Consider the following 16602-nt stretch of genomic DNA (forward strand, 5'->3'; position numbering starts at 1 on the left):
AAACCTCATCTCATCTTACTGTTTAGCGTTGGAATGCCCTTGGAGCAGTCCTTGGTTCTTCCTTTTTCTATCTAGACCAGATCCGTGTTGATCTCATTTAGTCCCAGAGGTTGAATATTATATGTATGCTGAAGGTTCTCAAATATGCATCTTCAGCTCTGTTGCTCTCCAGTTGCCGACTTGAAATCTAATGGTGTCTAATATATGTGTGAAACTTAACATGTCTAAAAGTGAACTTTTAATCCTCTGCCCCAAACTTAATCCACCTATAGTCTCCCGTCTCAGTTAATCTAATTCTTTCTCCACTTCCTTGGGCAGAGATATCTTTCTTTTATATACCACCTCCAATCTGTAGTAAATTCTTTATATGCAGACTGTAACTAGAATCTGACCACTTTTTACCATTTCTAACATACTGCCCTTACCCAGTGCATTATGATGTCTTGTCTGTATTAATGGCCTTGTCACTGCTCTCCCTGCTTCTACTTGTTTTCTCTGCAGTTTCTTCTCCATGTGGCAGCTACAGCGGTCCCTTTAAAATAGAAGCCAATCATGTTATTTCTCTGCTCAAAACTCTTAGTATGGGGGCCGGCCCCGTGGCCAAGTGGTTAAGTTTGTACGCTCCGCTTCAGCTGCCCAGGGTTTGCATCCTGGGCGTGGACATGGTACCACTCGTTAGGCCATGTTGAGGTGGCATCCCACATGCCACAACTAGAAGGATCCACAACTAAAAAAATATACAACTATGTACTCCAGGGATTTGGGGAGGGAAAAAGCAGGAAAAAAAAAAAGACTAGCAACAGTTGTTAGCTCAGGTGCCAATCTTTAGGGGAAAAAAAAAAACTCTTAGTATGTCTCTCCATTTCACTGAAAATAAAAATCTAAGTCCTTACAGTTTCCTACAAGGTCCTTTTTCTTCTGTCTCTCTCTACCCCTTTCCCTGCCTCTAACCTCATCTTCTACTACTCTCCTCCTCCATCCCTTTCTGTTCTGGAAGGGTGGGGCATGCTCCTGCCTAAGGCTTCTGCACTTGCTGTTTCTTCTGCCTGTAATGATCTTTCTTTGGACAGATGCATAATGGGTGTTCTTACCTCCTTTTAAGTCTTTGCTTAAATGTCTCCTTTTCAATGAGACCAGCCCTCATATCTTACATCAAATTACACCCCCTTTTTGACACTCCTTGCTTTATCCCTTCACTGCTTTATTTTACTTTCTAATACACTGTATCATTTACTTATTTATTTTGTTTTTTGTCTATCTCCCCTTGGTAGAATGTGACACCCATGCGGCCAGGATTTTTGTCTGTCTTATTTTCTCTTTCTTCAGTACTCACAACAATGTTTGGGACACTGTTGTTGAATGAATCAGAGACCTGCATGAAGTGGGAACCGAATTTGACAAGTATCTTGAGAAAAGCATTCTAAGCGGAGGGGAATAGCAAGTGTAAATACTCTCAGGTGGAATCCAAAGAACAGTTGGAGGCCAGTCTGCTTGAAGTTTGGGGAGCAAAAAGGAGAGTAGTGGGAAATGATGTCAGAGAAACAGCCAGTGGCTAGTTCATTTGGGCTCTTATAGGCCTCAAATCCGTAGTAAGGACTTTGGCTTATATTTAGACCTTTCCAGGCACTCTGAAGATGACTAAGTTATTCTCATTTAACAGTTGATATCAAGATACACATTTAAAAAAATAATGTTTACACATTTCAGAGTAGAATCAAAGCATTTTCCCTTTTTTTGCTGGGGAATATTCACCCTGAGCTAACATCTGTTGCCAGTCTTCCTCTTTTTTTGCTTGAGGAAGATTAGCCCTGAGCTAACATCTGTGCCCGTCTTTCCCCCATTTTGTATGTAGGTCGCCGCCACACCGTGGCTGATGAGTGGTGTAGGTCTGCACCTAGGATCTAAACCTGCAAACCTGGGCCTCTGAAGTGTAGTGCACCAAATTTAACCACTATGCCCCGGGGCTGGCCCCCAAAGTGTTTTACTAAAGCCTCGTTTTTTTTTTTTTTTTTTTTAAAGATTTTATTTTCTCCTTTTTCTCCCCAAAGCCCCCGGTACATAGTTGTATATTCTTCGTTGTGGGTTCTTCTAGTTGTGGTATGTGGGACGCTGCCTCAGCGTGGTTTGATGAGCAGTGCCATGTCCACACCCAGGATTCGAACCAACGAAACACTGGGCCGCCTGCAGCGGAGCGCGCGAACTTAACCACTCGGCCACGGGGCCAGCCCCAAGCCTCGTTTTTAATTGTAAGAATTTCTCTATGATTAGTCTTCAGCTGTTCAGCAGTCTTTCTAGATTGTTATATCAGAAACTTTTTTTGAGGGGGAAGACTGGCCCTGAGCTAACATCTGTGCCCATCTTCCTCTGTTTTTATATGTGGGATGCCACCACAGCATGACTTGATCAGTGGTGTGCAGGTCCACCCCCAGGGTCTGAACCCTGGGCCCACACAGTGGAGCCTGCAACCTAACTACTGCACCACTGGGCTGGCCCTGGAAATGTTTTTATTTTAAGTTCAATCAGTCACTCTGCCTGAAAAGGAAAGATTTCTAGGTAAAATTTTCATTTTATATAAGCACCTTAATATCTTTAGTTTTATTGGTTAAATATCAAAGTGTTATGTTGAAAAATAACTTACGGATTTAAATTTTTTTATTTTAATGGATTTTTGATATTTTTCATGATAAATTTTTCAATTAACTAGGTAACATTAGTTAGATGTATATAGCGGAATATATTTTATTTGGATAGAATCTGAAGGCAAAAGATTTGGGTTTGAGCCCTGAGCATGTTAATTAATTTCTAGTAGCTCCCATTCCCTTATATGTAAAAATACATGATATTATCTGTTGAACACTGTGGAAATAGTTGCTACTCTTAGGAAAATCATAAAAGAGATGGGACTAATGTCAGCAGTAATTTGGGATTTTAGTAGATAAAATATTGGTGGGTATTTAGTTAAGTGCTTTCCTACTTAAAAATTGTGCTTCATTTTATCAAATGTGCTTCATTTAAAATTTGTTTTAATGGGTTGTTTGAAGGATAAAATTTAAAAGTAGACACATTCAGGGCAAAATTTTTTCTTGCTCCTGCTTTATTATTAACTATTATATGCTAGAATAGTTAGAACACTTACATCATTTTTATTCACTCATACTGTTAAAATAGTTTTCTGACTCTCTCTATCTACCAGTTTCATGAATTCATGACTTTGCATTTGCTGTCCCCTTTGTTTGAGTATCCTAACTCTCTTCCCTTCCCTTGCCTCAGCCCTCCTTCACCAGACTGAGTCCTGCTCATCCCGCAGAGCTCGGGTCTACTGGCTGCCTTCTTAGGAAATCTTCCGCTAAGTGCTGTGTCTGGGTTTGGTGTGCTTTCTGTGTTTTCTCACAGCACTGCGTGTCTGTCTCTGGTGCAGTCTTATCTCATAGTGTTGTATTGGTTTCCATTTACCGTCTCTGCTCGTGCACTCTTGAGCTCTTTGAGGGTGAGGAGTGAGTCTTTGATGTCTGTCACCAGTACCCGACTGAATGAGTGAGTTTCAAAAGCTCAATGAAGCAAACATAGTTAGATTTGAAATCTTCACTGCCTTCCCACAGGTTATTATTTGGGAGGTCAAGTCCAATCATTATGGGATGAAAATTAGTACTTATATTGTTGTAACCTATATCTCAATTCAGTTCTAAAAGTTTTTCACCAGTTTTTTCATCTTTAAAAGTTCAAGAAGTATAACGTCAGTTTGGCAAGCACTTTTTAATGCCTTACTTCTAGTTGCCTAGTTTTTTTTAACTTTTAGTTCTCTGTCAACCTATTTACATTCTACTGAGAGTAGAGCTCTGCCTGCTCATCACAATTTGTGATTAATTCATTTAATGCTTTTTGTTTGATTTATTCATCTGCCCCACTGGAGTGTAAGCCTCATGGACCATATCTATTTTGTTAAGCATTTTATCCCCAGCATTAGTGTACAATAATTGTGATACTGTAGTGCATTTTTGTAGCTCTCAAGTGCTTGTGACTGTAGCTCACTTGGACTGAAGGTAGAGACTCTGTCATTGATCTACCAGACCAGGTCCCACTTTCCAGGGAACCAAGAATCCAGTGATGATAATGTAGTTTTCATATGTAAGCAGATTCACTGAGGAAGTGAGAGTCTGGAGATATGGGGAGAATTGGAGGGCAAGGTTATATATCTGTATCTGTCAGTAGAAGGAAGAGGATCATTCATATTGGGACCAAAACAAATCGTTATCATGATCTGGATATAAACTAAACTGATAATGATGAGGTAAAACTGACAGTGTTTAAAGTTAAAAAGGGATAATATAAGCAGTTTGGAATTCCGGTGAAATCAAGGGAAAATTGATGAAGCAGTGAAGCAAAGCATCTGTTCTGAGTGTTTGATTGCAGCTGTCCACGTGTCGGCATGCCCCGTGGTAGAACACTGAATTGGAGTCTTCCAAAAACCCCATGGATAGACAGGATTTTAAAAAAATATGTAAACAAATTTTAGAGAGACATTACAGCTCACTTGGCAGGTACTTACATAGGCCGCCCTTACTACCTAAAAATGAAAGTATATGGGCTTGCACCTTGACCCACAATAAAACAAGAAAGGACCAGCATATTTGGATTTATCCATAGTTTCTTAGATGGTGCTGTAGAGGATGGGGCCCATCGTGGGTGCATTGGTGTTCTGTTGTATGATTATGGGCAGAATTGAGACTGTCTGACACACAGTTCTGAAAGATTTTTGCCTGAATTTATGTGGTCAAAGCAGTGTATAGCACTAGTGGCAAATCACACAAAAAAATTACTTTGGAATTAAACAGAATTGTGTTTAAGCTCTAGAAGCTTTCCAGGATAGCTCTTTGGATTATAGAAGCCATATAAATACTAGGTTTGAATTTGTAGTAAACTAAATGGCAAATTTCAGAGATTTAAAGTTAGATCATTTGTAAGTATACTGAATGTTTTGCTTAACATAACATTATACATCTATTAATTTAAAAATGTTTTTGTATTCCCTAAAGGGCGATTACTCAGAGCCAACCAGATTAGTTTCAACTGGGACAGGCTCGCTAGCTGGATCAACCTTACTGAGCAGTGGCCATACCGAACTTCATGGCTCATATTATATTTGGAAGAGACTGAAGGTATTCCAGACCAAATGACATTAAAAACTATCTACGAAAGGTACTTTGACCTCTTTATATTTAACTTTTTAAAAAAAATTTAACTTTATCTTAGATTGAGTTGACTTTTCAGAAAAAACTTAATACATTTAAAGCAAAATAAGTAGAAAATAGTATGTATAATATGTACACTTTTGGATTCAATTAATCACTCTCGTGAATCCCATTATAATTTTGTTGTATTAGCACAAGTGTATGTCCCGTCATGTAAAGTTTACAGCTTTTTTGGATATATTCCTTTGTCAGTGTAACCTATAAGATAAAAAAATGTTTAATTAATAGTCCTCTTGGCTTTGTGTATTTATATCCATGAGATGCAAACCTTAAAACATTGTTTCCATTTTATTTTTTAGTGTGTCTTCCTGGAATATTAACGAGGTTATGTTTTCTAAATCATTAGTGCAGGTATTTTCACAGGAGGTGCAGGAGGATCTTGGGAACTGTGAATACTGGCTAGAAAACTTTCTTTACATTAAACAATAAAGGAATTTTTATTGTCAGTTATTTGAAGTACTTTTAAAATTTCTACTTCTAGTAAAGAAATGATTAAATTTTTTCTTGAAAGACATGCAGTTAGGGCTGGCCCGGTGGCTGAGCGGTTAAGTTTGCACGCTCCACTTTGGTGCCCAGGGTTTTGCTGGTTTGGATCCTGGGTGCAGACATGGCGCTGCTTATCAGGCCATGCTGAGGTGGCATCCCACATGCCGCAACTAGAAGGACCTCCAACTAGAGTATACAACTATGTACAGGGGAGCTTTGGGGAGAAGATGGAAGGAAAAAAAAAAGAAGATTGGCGACAGATTTTAGCTCAGGTGCCAATCTTAAAAAAAAACGGTCATTGTGAGGATTGCACATTTAAAAAAAAAGAAGGGCTGGCGTGTTGGCGCAGTGGTTAAGTGTGCATGTTCCGCTTCGGCAGCCCGGGGTTTGCTGGTTTGGATCCTGGGTGCGGACATGGCACTGTTTGGCAAGCCATGCTGTGGTAGGCATCCCACATATAGAGGAAAATGGGCATGGATATTAGCTGAGGGCCAGCCTTCCTCAGCAAAAATAGGAGGATTGGCAGCAGATGTTAGCTCAGGGCTAATCCTCCCCCCCCAAAAAAAAGACATGCAGTTAAGGCTCAGTGACATGTCGAGTATATAAAGTTTTAAGAGTTACCAATTTCTTGTCAAATTCACACATAAAATTATAATCCTTTTTGTTTACCAGAACACTTAATACCTTCATGGTTTTCAGTTGCTACTCTAAATAAATTGTTAGAAAAAAGATAATACAAGGAAACTATGCAAACAATTTTATGAAACTTTGGTATAATTGAAAGTATTATTTTGAACATGTAAGTAAAATATTAAAACTGATAGCATTTAGTGAATAATTCGTATATTAAAACTTTTAAATTTCAAATAATCTTTCTTTGAGTGTTGTCAGCCTATGATTTTCCTTACTTTCCAACCCCATTTTTTGTGTATATATTTTATTTAATATTTTTTTAGGTGAATAACTAGTTTTAGAATTATAGAGGATGGTTGTAGTATTAGCCTGCAGATTTGAGCTCCTCTCAGTTTTGCAGTTCAATTTATGGTGAACTCAACCAGTTTACACTGGGTGTGTTCTGTCAAGTAGGCGTTGCAGTGGGTGCCAGTGACACAGAATTGCCATAGGCCTGGAGAGCAGTGGACTAAATTGCGTCTGCTCTTTGGTACTTTAGGAATCATCTTGTGAGATACATGGTTGGTTTTTCCCTCAATTGTGTAGTAAAATATTGGTTTATTTCATGAATAAACGTTTGTGTCACAACAAGGTGCTGTGTGATTATGAATGTTTGCTAGATGAGCACAGTTATTATTAAACAGTTAAAAGTTAACCTTTTAAAAGTTTCAACTTCTTAATAATAATTCATACCTATATAATGGTCTTTATTTTTCACATGGTGTATTTTTACATAAAGCCCTAATTAGCGTGGACAGGTAATCCTTATCCTTGAGAAATGGTAGTTATTCTTTGTGTGTAAATAAACAGATGTCAGAGAAAAGGATAAGCTTTCATTTAGGAACTATGAACTGGATTCTTAAGAGTCTCTCTGAATTGGTACTGTTTCTAGAGTAACATTTGGTTTCAAGAAATGTGAAAATGTGGGAACAGGAGAGCTGGTTGTCTCTCAAGCGTCCTTGTGTAAGGAGGGGAAGTGCTCAGCGTTAGCATTTGCCCCTTTGGCATACGTATCACCAACCTTTCTTCCTCACTGTCGGGTTCTCTGCGAGGTGCCTTAGTACTCATGAACCTTTATGAAGGTCAGTCAGGTGGTTAGAATGGTCCATGTTGTTAACAAGGGACATTGTGGTTCAGAAAGTTTAAGTGACTTTCTAAAGTCACTCAGCTCTTAAGTAGCAGAGCTGTTTCAATCCAGCTCTTTCAGACTCCATCAACTACTGATGTCCTGGTCACTGTTCTAAACACTTCACATTTTAACTCCTTTTATTCTCACAATCTGTGAGGTAGTAGGTACTATTATTCTCATTTTACACACGAGAAAGTTGAAGCCCCGGGAAGGTAAGGCTCTTGCTGAAAGTCTTACAGCCAATAAATGGTAGAGTTGGGGTTTGAAGTGAGGCAGTCTGGCTCCAGAGTCGCTGCGCTGAGTGTACTGTGCTGCCTTTCATGACAGGGTGCTTTCATCTGGGTTTCCTTAAGCTCTGGCATTGTCTGAAGTGCTTAAGAAATTGAAATTTTAGGATGAAATTAAATGTTGGAAGTTTTTACATTTTTGTGTTCCCCATGTCTTTCTAGAATATTATAAGATAGTAATATTCTATTTAGTATTTAATATATAAGATGTTTAATATAAATTGTCTTTAGTCCAAAAACAACTAACTTATTAAGCAGATGTTGCTATATTATTTTTTCTACAATTTTTCTTTGCCTCCATAAAAACATTAGTTTTCTCTTTTTAAATAGTTATCACCTTTTTCAGTTTTCCTTTTTTCCCCCATATCTATCTATCTGTCTGTCTGTCTATCTTTTAATAGAGTAAATAGTCCATGTCAGTCTTTGGTTTGGGTATAGAAAGGACTCAAGTCAGTCTCTTTACCTTCCTTTAATTGAATAGAAGGCTTAGAAGTATACTATGTCTCAGGATTACAGAAATGTTGATCAGTTGTCACGTTTCAAAGGCTACCTGCTTGGAGTCCTGGCCCTGGGCCCCCTGCATGTTCTGTGAAGAGGGTAGGAAGTGGTGAGAGAAAATCTGTGTTCCTAGGAGATAGAAGCAGGAGAGATGTGAAAATAAAGAAAAGCTTTTTAAATCACTCAAAAATATTCATATTTAAGTTCAATCAAACAAAAATTTACTAAGTGTCTACTATTTGCAGGTCCTGCTTCTAGATGGAGATGTAATGATGAACAAGTACATATGTATTTACTTTTTGATCCAACAATCCCACTTACAGAAATTTCTTTTGAGCATACGCTTGCATGAATACAAAACAGTACTTTACAGATTCTTTATTGTGACATTATCTGTAGCAACATAACTCAGTGCACACTTATAGGAGCATTGGTTGAATAAATTGTGGCATATCCATGATAATAGAGTATTTTGTAGCTGTAGAAAAGAATGAGGAAAAACTGTCATTTGATATGGAGGAATTCCAGGATATATTATTAAGTGAAAAATGCAAAGCGCAAAAGAGTATATAACATTCTGCTGTTTCTGTAGAAAGAAGGAGGAGGGGCTGGCCCCAGGGCCGAGTGGTTAAGTCTGCCTTCTCTGCTTTGTGGCCCAGGGTTTCGCTGGTTTGGATCCTGGGCACGGACATGGCAGCGCTCATCAGGCCATGCTAAGGTGGCATCCCACATGCCACAACTAGAAGGACCCACAAACTAAAAGTATACAACTATGTACCAGGGGGCTTTGGGGAGAAAAAGGAAAAAATAAAATCTTTAAAAAAAAAAAGGAGGAGGAATAAGAACATTCATATATAAATATGTACATTTTTTTTTTCATAAAAATGTAAAGCAAACCCACGGGAATGATAAACCAGAAACTTATGGAAATGTTTACCTATAGAAGATGCTTAGATGGGAAATAAGACATCTCGGAATATACATTTTTATATAGTTTGACTTGCAAGTCATATTCGAAAAATAAAATTTAAGAAGATGAAAAAAAGCAAACCCTAATATTGAATACAGACAGAAGTAAAAGATCCTAACTGTACATGAACTTGGTAACATAACCACACAGAGAAAATACTTAATTCAAGCACCTTTGAGCTCAGTACTCCGACTCTATTCTTAGTAGAATATATTCTGAGGACAAAATTAACTGCAGAGAAATCTTGAATTTAATAGGTTTGTTGGTAATAGTATTGTTATTATACTTCTGAAATCCTTTTGAGTGTATCGTAGGATAGAGTAAATGAATAAATAGATATTTTTGGGAACCAGTGTTTTCCCATGGGAAAGGGGAGATATAAATATTGAATGGGAGAAATTGAGGAAGAACACTATGGTATTAGATTGGATTTGGAGATAGTAAGTATTAACTCATAATTTTTAATGAGATTTTTCTTAGCTCTGTCCATCAAAAGGGCCTAGAAGCAAAAACACCTCAAAATGGTGAGCACACCTGGAGCCTGGATCTTGGTTTCCAGTACTGGGACTCCTTGGAGGAGGGTCTAATTCCAGGTATAAGGCAGGGAAAGCTCAAGGGGAGCCTGCATTGTTGTGCCAGAAAGTATGGAAGGAAGTGTTCAAATGCAGTGGAGTCTGGACAGAAGAGCACAGGACCTAGCTTGAAGGAGCACCTTTCCAATTTGGGCCCGTTTGAGCATCACAAAGAAAAATGGTAGTAATGGATTATAACATATCAAAGAAAAATTCACGAGTCCATAGTAATACTTAGAAGAGAGGAAAAAAAGATTAGTTGTTTCTTTTTAAATTATAGGAAAATGCCAGCTAATAAATGTAGAAAGAATGAGTGAAATAGAAAAATCACCGTTTTTTTCACCCCCAATATAATAGTTGATTCAGGCAAGCATCATCAGTGGTTCCAAGAAACATTGGGGATAGGTGGTTGGAGGACAAGATGCTCACATGGTCTCAAAATATCACTCCTCAGGTTACTTATGATTACGAAGAGGAGAAGTCCTTACAGTGGAGAGATCTAGCTGTCACCACATGCTTAATCAAACAGTCAAGCCTGGCATCATTAATTGGATGCACAGCATCATATGCCTCTAGATAAAATGCACTAGAAGGTACCACATCACCTATGTGGCATTGTTGCCAGAAGTGTTTTACTAGGATTCTAATCATGAGGAAAGAGCCAGACAAATCCAGAATGTGGACCATTCCACAAGACAGCTGGCTTGGATTCCGTATTGGCCTCTGGGGGAGACTAAAGAGACCCAACAGACAAATGTATTGTGTGAACTGTGACTGGAATCTGTATCAGAAGGAAAATAGAGCACTGAAGGACGTTTGGGGAGCAACTGAGGAATTTGAGTTTTTGGATTAATGTTCATTTCCTTAGGTATGGTAATGGTTTTTTTGGGAAATTCATGCTGAAGTATTTAAGTGTGAAATACACTTTCAGATGGTTTGGCAAAAGAAAAGTATATGTATATGTGTAGATATATGTATGTATATATGTGTATCTATCTGGGTGTATATGTTATATGTGTGTTTGTTTATATATATACACACACATACATACACATGTATATAGGAGAGGAGAGAGCAGGTGTATCAAGATGTTAACAGTTTGTGAATCTAGTTGAGGTATATTTTGGTGTTTGTTCTCCTAGTCGTTCAACTTTTCTGTGAGTTGAAAATTTAAAAAGAAATTTTAAAACAGTAGAAGAGACATAAGTAAGTAAAATATAGGGTGAAAATGCTATGATTTGAGCAAATAAAAAGAGAAGAGGGATACAAATGTGAAGTACCTAGTTCTTATTAAAAATTTTCCCTCCTTCCATTTCTTTTGGTCTCCATAGTAGTTGTTCAGTAAATATTTGTTGCTTTGTTAGCATTTTTACTTAAGGACATAGTTTAAATTAAATGAATCTAAGAGCTATACCCCTTAGTACACTCAAATGATTTCAGTAACCTTTACACACATGCCGCAAGTAATTGAAAATCATTATGTTTACATACATAGTTCTATTGAAAGCTTTTTTTTTTTATTGCGGTAACATTGGTTTATAACATTATATATATAAATTTTGGGTGTACATCATCATATTTTGATTTCTGTGTAGACTACCTCATGTTCACCACCCAAAGACCAATTGCAATGCATCATGATACGCATGTGCCTAATCACCCCTTTCGCCCTCCTCCCTCTCCCCTTCCCCTCTGGTAACCACCAATCCGATCTCTGTCTCTATGTGTTTGTTGTTTTTATCTTCTATTTATGAGTGAGATCATAGGGTATTTGACTTTCTCCCTCTGACTTATTTCGCTTAGCCTAATACCCTCCATCCATGTTGTCACAAATGGCCAGATGTCATCATTTCTTATGGCTGAATAGTATCCCATTGTGTACATATACCACATCTTCTTTATCCATTCGTCCCTTGATGGGCGCCTAGGTTGCTTTGAGGTCTTGGCTACTGTGAATAATGCCATGGTAAACATAGGGCTACATATATCTTTACACATTCGTGTTTTCATGTTCTTTGGATAAATACCCAGCAGTGGAATAGCTGCTGTATCGTATGGTAGTTCTATTGTTAATTTTTTGAGGCATCTCCATGCTGTTTTCCATAGTTGGCACTCCCACCAGCAGTGTATGAGAGTTCCCTTCTCTCCACGTCCTCTCAAACACTTATTTCCTGTCTTGTTAATTATAGCCATTCCAATGGAAGTGAGGTGATATCTCATTGTAGTTTTGATTTGCATTTCCCTTTAATTAGTGCTATTGAACATCTTTTCATGTGTCTGTTGGCCATCTGTATATCTTCTTTGGAAAAATATTCAGATCTTTTGCCCATTTTTTGATTGGGTTGTTATTTTTTGTTGTTGTTGAGATATATGAGTTCGTTATATGTTTTGGATATTAACCCCTCATTGGATACATGGTTTGCAAATATCTTCTCCCATTGTTAGGTTGTCTTTTCATTTTGTTGATGGTTTCCTTTGCTGTGTAGAAGCTTTTTAGTTTGATGTAGTCCTACTGGTTTATTTTTTCTATTGTTTCCCTTGCCCAGTCAGACATGGTACTTGAAAATATGCTGCTAAGACCGATGTTGAAGAGTGTACTGCCTATGTTTTCTTCTAGAAGTTTCATGGTTTCAGGTCTTGCATTCAAGTCTTTAATCCATTTTGAGTTAACTTCTGTGTGTTGTGTGAGATAATGGTCTACTTTCATTCTGTTGCATGTGGCTGTCCAGTTTTCCCAGCACCATTTATTGAAGAGACTTTCCTTTTTGATTGTATATTCTTGGCTCCCTTGTCGAAAATTGTCCATCCGCAGATGTGTGGCTTTATTTCTGGGCTCTGGGTCCTGTTCCATTGATCTGTGTGTCTGTTTTTGTGCCAGTACCATGCTGTTTTGATTACTGTAGCTTTGTTTTGATATCAAGGAGTGTGATACCTCCAGCTTTGTTCTTTTTCCTCAGGATTCCTTTGGCTATTCAGAGTCTTTTGTTGTTCCATATAAATTTTATGATTCTTTATTCTATTTCTCTGAAAAATGTTGTTGGAACTTTGATCAGAATTGCACTGAATCTGTAGATTGCTTTAGGTAGTATGGACATTTTAAGTATGTTAATTCTTTCCAATCCAAGAGCATGGAATATCTTTCCATTTCTTTGTGTCTTCTTCGATTTCTTTTGACACTGTTATAGTTTTCACTGTATAGGTCTTTCACCTCTTTGATTAAATTTGTTCCTAGGAATTTTATTCTTTTTGTTTCAATTGTAAATGGGATTGTATTCTTAATTTCTCTTTCTGCTACTTTGTTGTTAATATATAGAAATGCAACTGATTTTTGTATGTTGATTTTGTATCCTGCAACTTTACCATGTTCATTTATTATTTCTACAAGTTTTTTAATGTATTCTTTAGGGCTTTCTATGTATAAAATCATGTCCTCTGCAAATAGTAACCGTTTCACTTCTTCCTTTCCAGTTTGGATCCCTCATTTCTTTTTCTTGCCTGATTGCTCTGGTTAGGAGTTCCAATACTATGTTAAATAAGAGTGGTGAAAGTGGGCATTCTTGTCTGTTCCTGTTCTTAGAGTGATAGCTTTCAGTTGAAAGCTTTTTTTTTAAAAAAACAAACAAACAAACACTGTTTTGTTTCATGGTGGCAGGATGAATCACAAACCACACTTGACTGATTGATTTTAATATTAAAATCAGCCGGTACCACTAAAAGGTATGGAGCAAGTAGATGCAGAAGATGCAGTGTTCATTAGTGTCTTAAGAACTGAAATGTAAAAATGCCAAGAAGTCAAGTTAGCCACTTCAGATCCTGTAGGAGCTAAGATGGACTGTCCTTCAATTAGGTCAAGTATGATTAGAATCTGCAACTCTTAGGTTAGTCAGTTTTTAGGCAAAATCGTAAATATTTTTAAAAAATTCATAGTGTCTAATTTCTTTGCAGAAAATTTTTTATTCCTGTATGTTGTTAAACTAGATAGAAAATGCTGAGCACGTTTGTGTGAAACTGAGCTTTGGCCTTATCGTTGGGCAGTACTTTAAATTAGGTAGTAATAGTTTTGGGAGTCTTCTATTTAATTTTTTGCAGGATGGTGGGAAGAAAAGAAAAGATACAAAAAGCATGAGGAGCAATTTGATCTCATTTTAGATATTGTCATTTGAATATAACATCTTCCTGAAATCTTAATTCCTCTTAAAGAAACCAAGATGAGTAGATGTTAGAGACCTAATGGCTTCTCTTGATTTTTGTTTGTCCATTCTAGTGACTTTCCTTCAGTTAACATGTATTCTGTGTGAGTTTTTACTGTGGGTCAAGGCTTATATAGTTGTCCTTTATGCTTTGATGTGTTGCAGGGTCTAGCCCAGGAGGGATTCATTAAGAGACAAATATAAAGAGCATCTCATGCCCTTGAGGAACTTACATCTTTTTAATTAAATTGTTTTCTATGTAAAAATAGATTCAAACTTATGAAAAAGTTGCAAGAATGAGAATAGTACAAAGAACACCAATGTACTCATTGTTAAGATTTTACATCGATTGCTTTATCATTTGCACTTGCACTGTTTCCCATGCTTTCTCTCTTTCAGTATACACACACACACATTTTTTTCTAAACCGTTAGAGGGTATATGACACACAACATATCTTTTGTCCTTAAATACTTGAGTGTTGAGGAACTTAAATTCTGATTGAAGGTAAAGATACACATTCGAAACAAGTGGAGGAAAGTGAAAAATGTGATGGCTCAAACAGTTAACCAATTAACAAATTTTATCAATATCAGGCTAAAACATTGCTTCTGGATGATAGAAAACTTTTCAGGCTAAAACTGCTATTCTTTGCTGATAGAGAATTGCTTGACCTTTTAAAACTTTCACTCTAAATTTCCAAATTTGAGCCTCAAGCTATACAACTTCCTAATGTTCAAGGAAATTTTCAAAAATTTCCATTTTTAGTAAATTATATCTTACAAACAAGAATATATACCACCCATAGTTTGAAGATAATAGTAATCTTTTCACCCTGTTTATGAAATAGAACATTTGCCAAAGAAATGTTTTTGAGGGGATATTTTTCATCAGATAATAAAAATAACTTGGAGTGAATTTTTGTAGGGAGAATATTTTATTTTGTTCAAGCAAATATAGAGTATTATATATTGGAGGTATAATGAGGTTATGAGAACTTTATTTTGGTATTAAATTAATCCGTTATTTTAGACTTGAGCACTTGGTGGCCCTGCCATCCATGAATGGGTTGGATTCAGGGTGATTTGTGTGCTTACAAATACTTACAAAGAGTGTTTTGTAGCTAGTCTAAGGAAGAGAAAAAGACAATGTAATAAGAATCTTTGAGAATTCAGTAAAATATTGACAATTAAATTTAAGATGATTTGGAATGGAAAACTATACACAGACAATTGGATCAACATATTGAAAGATCATATAGTGGAAGATGTTAGAATAATTTAGATGACTGTTTCTAGTTAACCATAGTTGAGTTCTTTGATGCTATTGCTTGTCATTTGAATAATAAAAAGTTTTATTTACCGCAGACAAAAAGCAGCAGTATATAATTGATATTCATTTATTTTATTAAAGAAATCTGATTTGGTAAAAACAATCAGAAAATAGTATTTTTAACGCTAGTAGTAAAATTTTTTAATACATAAAAAGCCTCATTTATTTTTATAGCAATTTGATGATACATCTGCTTGCTTTATTCAGCTGAAAAAGAAAATGTTGGTTCTTAGTGTTTGGTAAAATTGCTTTGTTAAATTATTTTCTAAATTGTTCAACTTTTAACAAATGACATTTGATACTAACGCTGGAAAGCAATTTCAGCTAATTAAGTAGATCCCTCTATAGACCATTGGAACATTAAGATGACATACTGTTCATTCAAGATTATTTTAATTGGTACAATTATTGTAATTTTCTTGCAATTATGTGTTGAGCTAAAAGCTTTTGTCTAGATCATTTGAGGCGTTTTTTTGGGTTAACATACATTTAGTAAGAAGAAAGAGAATAAAATAAAAACTGTAGATAAAGATTTTCTGTCTACTTTTTATTACAGTGTTTTAGATAACCATTGAAATATTTTAGTGTAAAACTTTATTTCTGGTATTTTTCAGTAAGTATTTTAAGCAATGATAGAGGCTTTTAAAAGATCAATTTAAATAGTTTTCATGAAGATAATGTTTTAAATTTCTGTTTTGACACTGCTCAAGCAATCTTTTACTCAGGATGACACGGTCAGGATAGTTTTGTGATGAGGATAATGCCACAATTTATTTTGGTACTCTATTTTGATTTTTTGAGACAATTGATTAAGTTTTGAGAAAGCCTCAGAGTGGTAGCCATTTTCCATTTCATTGAAATAGCTATTTGCTGAATAAGACACTATAGACATCTAATTTATAACATTTATATTAAATTCAGTATCTTTATTTTAGTAGGGGTATTTCTGTACTTAAGACATTTTTCATAATAAAACATCGTATCTTACGATATTCCTTCCTGATATTCAGCCAAAGTTTTTGGAAGCTTAATTTGATCACTTCTAGTTATCTCATGCCTCTCTTAGCTCTCACTAACCTCCTTTCTCTGTCCTTGTTCTGGGTGATTATTAATTGCCCCCCGCCCCCCTCAGGTGGCCCAGATTATGCACAGGCTTGTTTCTTTTGCATGTGGACTTAAGTTATGAATTTGAATAGCACGAAAAATTGATCACTAGT

General features: G+C 36.4%; 1 protein-coding gene across 32 annotated transcripts in view; it reads left to right on the plus strand.

Annotated features, from left to right (window-relative positions):
- KIDINS220 (kinase D interacting substrate 220) overlaps positions 1 to 16602 on the plus strand; it is a 117590-nt gene that overhangs the window by 56163 nt on the left and 44825 nt on the right. For all 32 annotated transcript variants that reach the window (XR_011426622.1, XR_011426621.1, XM_070236722.1 and 29 more), the window contains exon 22: positions 5034 to 5196. Coding sequence is in view for 30 of the 32 variants with exons in the window: in XM_070236722.1 (XP_070092823.1) it covers positions 5034 to 5196 (163 nt within the window). In the remaining 2 variants the exon portion in view is untranslated. The remainder of the gene's footprint in view (positions 1 to 5033; positions 5197 to 16602) is intronic.

Source organism: Equus caballus, chromosome 15 (assembly GCF_041296265.1).
Source record: "Equus caballus isolate H_3958 breed thoroughbred chromosome 15, TB-T2T, whole genome shotgun sequence".
Taxonomy (NCBI): Eukaryota; Metazoa; Chordata; class Mammalia; order Perissodactyla; family Equidae; genus Equus; species Equus caballus.